General features: G+C 43.8%; 1 protein-coding gene across 6 annotated transcripts in view; it reads right to left on the bottom strand.

Annotated features, from left to right (window-relative positions):
- Positions 1 to 3,339: 3,339 nt before the first annotated feature.
- The window catches only part of PRKAG2 (protein kinase AMP-activated non-catalytic subunit gamma 2), a 197,239-nt gene continuing 191,907 nt past the window's right edge, over positions 3,340 to 8,671 (bottom strand). For all 6 annotated transcript variants that reach the window (XM_045572415.1, XM_036412637.2, XM_045572414.1 and 3 more), the window contains 2 exons: positions 7,206 to 7,299; positions 3,340 to 3,638 (listed from right to left, as the gene is read on the bottom strand). In XM_045572415.1, coding sequence (XP_045428371.1) covers positions 3,607 to 3,638; positions 7,206 to 7,299 — 126 coding nt within the window. In that variant the 3' untranslated portion in view covers positions 3,340 to 3,606. The remainder of the gene's footprint in view (positions 3,639 to 7,205; positions 7,300 to 8,671) is intronic.

Below are 8,671 nucleotides of genomic sequence, written 5' to 3'. Positions count from 1 at the left end.
GGCCAGGGATCGAGCCTGCCACCTTGACCGGAATCGAACCCAGGACCCTTTTGTCCACAGGCCACTGCTCTATCCACTGAGCAAAACCAGGTAGGGTTGATACATTATTATTCACCAAAGCTTATATTTCCTTGGTTGTTCACTGCTGTCCTTTTTCTGTTCCAGAATTACCACTTTACATTTAGTCACAGGCTTTTCCTGGGTGTAATCATTTCTCAGTTTTCTTGTTTTTGGTGACTCTGCCGTTTTGAGGAGTGCGGGTAGGTGTTTTATAGATTGCTCCTAAAGAGGATTCGCCTGAAGCTGTTCTCAGGTGTAGTGTGGGAGTGTGGGTCTCCGAGAGGAAGATCACAGAAGCAAAGCGCTGTTCTGGTCACATCCTGCTGAGGGAATGGATTCCCAGCGTGCTTTGTCCCTGTTAGTGTTGACTTGATCACCTGCTCAGGGAGCGTTTGTCAGACTCCTCCACTGGGAAGTCACTCCCTCCCTTTCCACACGGCTCTCTTCAGAAGGAAGTCAGTGGTGCCGCCCTTGCAGCCTGCCAGGCTGAGCTAGACTAGTTCCTTCTGCAGAAGAACTTCCTGAAGTCTCCTGGCAACACATTTACAATTGATGTATTTGACAATTGTCTTTATGTCTCCACTTTTATTTCGGAATAATTATAGATTAGCAGGTACTTCAAGAAATAATACATCTTAACTGTATTTAGTTAAGATGTCCTGTTCTCTGTATGGTGACATCTTAACTAAATACAGTACAGTACCAAAACTGAGAGACTGAAAGTGGTACAACCCACAGAACTTGTTCAGATTTACATGCATTCGTGTGTGTGTGTGTGTGTGTGTGTGTGTGTAACTCTGTTCAATTTTATAACATGTGATTTGTGTAACCAAAACTACATAACTGTTCCATCACCAAAAAGATATCCCTCATGTTACCTTTTTATTTTTCATTTTTGAAAAGTTTTTGGCTGGGTATAGAATTTTAGGTAGACAGTGATGTGTGTGTATGTATGTGTGCATGTTTGTCCCTAAAAATGTTCCATTTTCTCCTGGCCTCAATTTTTTTCTGATGAGAAACCAGCTATCATGTTTTTTATGTAATATATTCATTCCCTGCCCTGTCTGCTTTTTCTTTTTATATTTGGTGTCCAGAGTTTGACTATGATGTGTTTGTAAATTTCTTGGCTTTTATGCTGTTTAAGATTTACTAACACTTTTTGATTTTTGATCCAATTTGGGAAACTCCCCAACCAATATTTCTGTATTTTTTTTCTGCCCCATATTCTTTCTCCACTCATTCTGGGACCCCAATTTCACATATACCGGACAGATTGATAGCTTTCTACCAAAAGAGCCCTTATTCTTGTCTGTTCTCCCCTTCCTAGTTTAATGATTTTTAAAAATATGGGTAACGAAGAAAAAAAAAATCCGGGTAACATATTTTTTTAGTTCTAGAGTTTCTATTTGGTTTTTTTTTTTTTTTTTTTTTTTTTTTTTTTTTATATATATATAGTTTCCATCTCTCTCCTGAAATTCTCCCAACATACCCAGGTTTTTTTCTAGGTACTTTAACATTAAAAAAATTTCTTTATTGTAGAAAGTATTACATATATCTCCCTTTCCCCCCACTGACCTCTTCCTACCCGCTCAGGCCCTCATCCCCATTGTCTGTGTCCATTGATCATGCTTATCTGCATGCATACATATAGGGTGTCCCCAAAAATGTCTTTTGGTTGATCTCTTAACACTCCTCTCCCACCCTCCTCTACCTTCCCTCTGAGGTTTGAAGATATGTTCAATGCTTCTATGTCTCTGGGTTTATTTTTATCAGTTTATGTTGTTCATTATATTCCACAAATGTGTGAGATCATGTGATACTCATCTTTCTCAGACTGGCTTATTTCACTTAGCATAATGCTCTCCATGTCCATCCATGCTATTGGGAATGGTAAGAGTTCTTTCTTTTTTATAGCAGCGTAGTATTCCATTGTGTAGATGTACCATAGTTTTCTAATCCACTCATCTGCTGATGAGCACTTTGGCTGATTCCAAACTTTAGCTATTGTAAATTGTGCTGCTATGAACATAGGGGGCATATATTCTGGTTGATGTTTTGGATTTCTTGGGAAATATTCCTAGAAGTGGGATTACTGGGTCAAATGGGAGTTCCCTTTTTAATTTTTTTTTACGTAACTCCACAGTGGATGCACCAGTCTGCATTCCCGCCAGCAGTGTACGAGCGTTTCTTTTTCTCCATATCCTTGACAGCACTTGTCTATTGTTGATTTGTTGATCATTCTTTAATATTCTTACTATTTTTAAATCATTTATCGGTCTGCTTTTATTCGAGAGACGCGAAGTTGAAGAATCAAATCACTAAGGGTTATTTTCGGATGATGGAAAAGGATATGAGAATTCACGTTCTCATATCCTTTTTGGGGAGAAATATTTAAGTGGAAAACTGCATATATAATTTTAATTAATATATGCTGAAATACATGGTATTTTAAAGAACTCCTTTAACAAAATGGTAGTTAAGATTTATTTTAATTTTTCAATCTGAAAAACAACAAACAAACCCCAAAACAAAAAAAACAAACTATACTTATATGTACAATGTCAACATTCTCAGAGCACTTACACTAGGAAACTGTGTTTCTCTTCAAACGTAGGACAGCACTGCACGTGCCGCAATAACATTTACAAATACAGTCGCGTCAGCAGTCACCCAGACAGCAGGATTCACATTCAATGCACGAGAGAGAACGGATGTCTGCTGGCGCTCTGCCTCCTCCTCCCCGGCCTGCCTGCAGCCCAGAGCAGGTCTCCATGCGCTTTGAGCTTCGGCTTGTAAAACCCACGGTGGCTGTTTTAGAAGTCCCATCCCTTCCAGACCATAACTTAAATAATGAGAAATTTGCCATTTAAAAATAACAACCCATGATTTATCACTGGGCATGGTGACATTTACTCACCAAAAGGGGTGTAAAAAAATCGTATGAAAGGGAAAAATAAATACAGCGGTTGTAAGTAGTCTTGTTTACGCTACGTTTCAGAACACTTAAACATAAACGTGCCCTTAAAGTTTTAGAAAGTAGTTATTTCTGATCAAATTACAACTGCTGGACAAATCTAACGAAGACAAACGGATTTGGTAAAGGTTCAGAGACTCACACGCCAGCAGGCATTTCCCCACGCCCCAGCCGGCGGGACGTGGCGACCTGCCCTGTGTCCGACAGAAGGCACTGGGTCTGAGGATGCCGCACTCTCGCCTTAGGTCACACTTCCTGTTCCTTACAGCAAACTCTTTGAAATAAAAAAAATAATAAACATTTCGGGACACAGTGCACTTTAATGACATACAGCACTTGAAATCTCTCAGACAGAGGTCTGAAAATAGCCTTTTAATGCAAGCCTGACCCTTCAAAACCATATAGTCCTCTTCTTTTATGCTTAGTTTCAACATCACTGGAAAAAATACCCATCACTAAACCCTGATAGACATTCTTGGCCATCTTCCTCTCTCCCATGGCGTCAGTGTTCATGAGGCAAAGCGTGACCCAGGATCTCAGTTCAAGTCCTACAAGGGCTCCATTCACAAAAGTCATTCAGTTTTCGGCTCCTTTTGTTTGACACCTGTCAGCAGAGGGAAAACGAAAGTTTCAGAGATATCAAAACCCCTGACAGCATGTGCTCCTCCACATCAGGGGTCTCTGTGTCCTGGGGCAGGGGCTGAGCAGGGGCTCCAGGTTCCCACCCCCACCCACCATGACTGCAGCATGCTTTCAATTGGTATCACATATTGTAATTTTAAATAAGCGAGATTTAATTCAGAAAAGGATTCTGCTGATAAAGAATTGTAAAATAAATGTGTATTTACATTTTTGTGAAGATGCAAAGTGCTTCCATTGTTCATATAAAAGTGTCTTAAAAAAAGCATTATACACATTTAAGGATAATTGCACATAACACCAACTTGATCTGGCCAGGATATTTCAAAATGGGCTGGGAGAGTTATTGTTTTTCTCATCACAGCAGCTTCTCTTCCATTTTCTCAGCAGACACTCAACTTTTAAAAGAGATTAACAATCTATAAAAAAAATAAGGGGCAACCCTGGCCAGTGTGACTCAATCCTGGCCAGTGGTTAGAGCATCGGGTGGCAGGTTCAATTCTCAGTCAAGGGTATGTACGTGGGTTGCAGGTTCCATCCCTGGCCCGCGGGGGGGGGGGGGGGGGGGGGGGGGGGGGGAGTGTGTGGGAAGCAACCAATGTATGCTCTTTCTCATACCTCTCTCCCTGGCTCCCTTCTACTCTAAAAATCAATGAAAAAAAAAAAAGACCCTTGGGATGAGGATTAACAAAAAATAAAATAAGGGACTAAAAATTTGTGGCTAATGCCCTCTGACTACTGACTCATTGGTTGTATGTGTAGATATTAGGTTCATTTGGGGAGTCTGAGTTAGTAAGTTTGACAATGAACTAGCTTTCTGAACGAGGGACAATGTCATTATATTGTATCAGTATCTTTCCGAGGGAATTGTGTCCATTATCGGTGGAAAGAATAACTCTGGCATCTTAGTCACATAATAGTAGATGCTGTAAAAGGACACCTTGATTATCCCATAGACATGCACCCAACAGCACTCTCCTGCGGATGGCGCCTTATTGTGCACAAGCAGCCTGCACTCACGGTTTTGGTTTCAACTCCAAGTACCTCGGAAGGGCCCGAGGCCTGTACCGGCCTGCTCATTTCTAGTTGAAGGAACAGGGGCCCGATGAGGTGCGCAGCTGGCACACCCACAGCTCTCAGGGACCCCTGGGGCGGGGTCAGCAGCCGGACCCCGGGATGCTTATTCCAGGCCGCTCCCTGCACGGCAGCATCAGGCCCAGCTGCTGACCTGTGTGGAACCCCGAGTTCTGACAGGTCTGCTTCCAGTGTTCACGTGTTGTTACGGGAACACAGAGCCTTCTCCTAAGCAGAGCATTATCTACTCTCTATTATACAGACTTCTAATTCGGCGCCCCGTCTTTATCACACCCTTCTGGGGTAACAGACGTTTCCAATTCCTGCTGCACGCAGGTCCCTCCCCAGAGAGGAGATTAATGACTTGGAGTTTTAAATATCAAATCTGGATGGAAATGTAAACCCATCCAGCCCAATGGGCTCATAGTTCAAGACCTGAAGGCACAGAGAGGATAAAGAACAGCACTGTTTACTCTGAGTTTGCGACGCACAGTGAATGCTGGCTGCAGGGACAGCGAGAACCTTCCTCCGCCCGGAGGGTGCCTGTCGGAGGCGCCGGGTCTGTGCCCACATGGGTCCTCTGCCCGGAGGAGCCTCTTCCTGAAGCGCAGGAAGGGCTGCTCGCTGTCTGTACATGTCATCCCTCTCCGGCGGGGTCCGCTCCCCACTGGATGCTGCCCCGGGGGCTGCCCACTGCCCACACGGCTGTGGCTCCCGGTCAACGCTTCCAGCATTCCGCTGTCCGAACAGAACAAACCGGTCCATTCTTCTGCTCACGGATCCTGGCTTGTTTCCAGCTTTAGTTTAATGCTATGAACAATCTCACATTCATTTGTTCTTTTTAATCAACATTTCATGATTATAAAAAAGATTATCATGAGTTTCATGTTCTCTAGCATCTGAAATTTTAAAGTGACCACACAGGCCCCATGTCTGGCTTCTGACTCAGGAGGTGTGGGCGGGGCCCTCGGTGCACATTTCTGACAAGCCCGGGTGCTGCCGCCGCCCTGGGGCCCTGGGCCGTGTCCCTGCTCCACTGGAACCACAACCTGGGGCTCCCGCTCAGGGATGTGCCGCCCTCTCACGGGCGCGGGGACTCGTGAAGGGCGGCATCTTTAGGTGAGAGGTCAACTGTAAAAACTCGTCTCAGCTAGTTTGATTTCTGAATGAAAGAAAAAATCAATACTGTAACGTAGTACACACACTTGAATGTTTAACTTCTAAGAGTTCAAAGTGCATGTCACTTGTCTCCTGTCCTAGCATTCTTGGACTTGTGTGGCCTCAGGCTGGGTTGTTTGTATTTTTAAAAAAATATTTTTTTACTAGAGGCCTGGTGCACAAATTTGTGGGGTCCCTCAGCCTGGTCAGTCATCAGGGCAATTGGGAGGTGGGATGGGGGCTGGCCAACCAGGGGGAGGGATGTGGGAGGTTGGCTGGCCAGGGGGAGGGACTGTGGGAGGTTGGCCAGCCATTGGGGAGAGGGACTGTGGGAGATTGGCTGGCCATGGGAAGTTGGCTGTGAGAGTGCACTGACCACCAGCGAGCAGCTCCTGCATTGAGCATCTGCCCTCTAGTGATCAGTGCGCATCATAGCAATTGGTCAACCGGTCACTTAGGCGCATATGGATTTCAGAGAGAAAGGGGGGGAGAGATAGAAACATCAATGATGAGAATCATTGACCGGCTGCATGACCCCTACTGGGGATTGAGCCTACAACCCAGGCATGTGCCCTTGACCGGAATTGAACCTGGGACCCTTCAGTCCACAGGCCAATGCTCTATCCACTGAGCCAAACCAGTTAGGGCTGGGTTGCTTGTATTTACTGGGGGGTAGAGGGAGGAGGAGGGGGAAGAAAAGGAAAGGGGCTGGCGGGTTTAGGACCCCTAACAGTGCCCCCACTATTATACGTGTGAAACAGAAGGAACATGAACTCTTTTCCAAGGCTGCACCCCCTTACATGCTCCTGGCTGGGATCCAGGGGGGCAGGCTCAGAGCGAATCTGGCAAAAATGAGTTTGGTAGCTAATGTAATTTCCATGCACTATTTGTGGAAAAAAGTCTGTTATGTCTTTTGTTTTATATACTCAACACACTAGAAAGTCATTTTGTTTTTGGAGTGTAGATGGTGTCAACAGTTGGAACCCAAAGAATTTCCCTCCTCTTTTCCAGTTAGCAGTCCTAAAAGGAAAGCAAAACTGAAGGGTCTTAAGCTTTTTAATGGAAAAGGTTCTGATGAACTTGACGATGAATCCTCGATTATTCGGGCACTGCCGGGCAGAGAGGGGCCCAGTCAGGATGCTTTCTACACTTTTCTCTTACTCAAGTAGAAGAATAAACTTCACAACCACAAGGGAAATGAAATGGTTTACAGAGGAACGCACAGAAGCCACCCCCGGAGGAGGAGCAGCATGCCCTGCCTCTGTCCTAGGAGGGCAAGGTCAGAAACTGGCCTTAGTACCTGGTGGGGTGAGGATGAGGGCTTGCAGAATATCTGACAGGGAAATAATACCCACAATGCTATCTGCTTCATTCACTACCACCAGCCGATGGACCTGCAAACAAGAGAAAAGTAGGCCAAGTTTAAATAAAAATGCTTTAAAATGGAAAATAGGAGGAAAATACCTTCCAGATACTCTACAGTGAATCCATCCCACAAATCACAGAAGGTAAGGGCTACAGAAGCACGGGAAGGTCTTTGGCTCTGCAGTTCAAATGAGATGCTGATTTGCTTGACTACTATTTTTTTTTTAATTTAAGATTTTAAACTTTTATTGGTTTTTAGAGAGGAAAAGGGAAAAATATCAACATGAGAGCATAATATCTATCGTCTGCCTCCTGCGTGCCCTCTATCAGGGATCGAGCCTGAAACTTGGGCATGTGCTCTCACCGGGACTCCAATCAGCAACCTTTTGGTGCATGGATGACACCCAAGCAACTGAATCACACTGGCCAGGACTGCCTGACCACTTAAAAATATTTTAAAAATTGATTTCAGAGAGGAAATGAGAAGGACAGAGATATAAACATCAATGATGAGAATCATTGACTGGCTGCCTTCTGCATGCCCCCTACTGGGGGATTGAACCTACAACTCAGGCATGTGCTTAACTGGAATTGAACCTGGGACTCTTCAGTCCTCAGGCCGATGCTCTATCTACTGAGCCAAACCGGCTAAGAGTAAGCCTGACTACTTTTAAGAACAATTTAGCCAGCCATGTCCAGCTGAGTTTTCAAATTTCAATGTTAGTATATGGAAGATACAACTCAAAACATGGAAGTACAATGTAGCTATCATATAAATAGTTTTTATTTTTAAAAATATCTCAGTTTCTAACAACTATCAGATTCTGTTTCACGTGGGAAAAGTCCAAATGAGCACTAATAGGCCACTGCCCTGGGATTGTCTTTTGTTTATTTTTATCATGTCTCTATGAAGTTTATATATTAATACTCAGAGGATAAATGAACCAGTAAAGCAGGTTATAGTCATGTCTCTTTTTCCACTTGAAAGTCTTTTATAAACAAGTAGGTCATGTGCTGAGGTATTACTCTAGCGAAGCATCCTTAGAGCAGGAAAGGAAGGAGAACATCCCACGACTGATTTAAAAGCTTTCTCCCTGTGGAACCATTGAACGCCCTGGTCCCCGAGGTACAGAATGGGGATGCAGAAGGGAGATGGGAAGGGAGGAAGTTGTTTTTATATTTTGTCTTTTTTTGTTGTTGTTGTTTACCCAGCCCTCTCCCCTTTGCTGACTATCAGCTTGTTCTCTATACCTATGGGTCTGTTTCTGTATTAATTTTTTATTTATTTTTTTTAGAGTTCACATGTAAGTGAAATCATATGGTTATTTGTGTTTAACTTATTTCACTCAGCATAATACTCTTTGGGTTGTTACAGATGGCAGGATTTCATTGCTTTTTATT

This window comes from Pipistrellus kuhlii, unplaced genomic scaffold (assembly GCF_014108245.1).
Source record: "Pipistrellus kuhlii isolate mPipKuh1 unplaced genomic scaffold, mPipKuh1.p scaffold_m20_p_47, whole genome shotgun sequence".
NCBI lineage: Eukaryota > Metazoa > Chordata > Mammalia > Chiroptera > Vespertilionidae > Pipistrellus > Pipistrellus kuhlii.
This window is presented reverse-complemented; position numbering and strand designations above follow the sequence as displayed.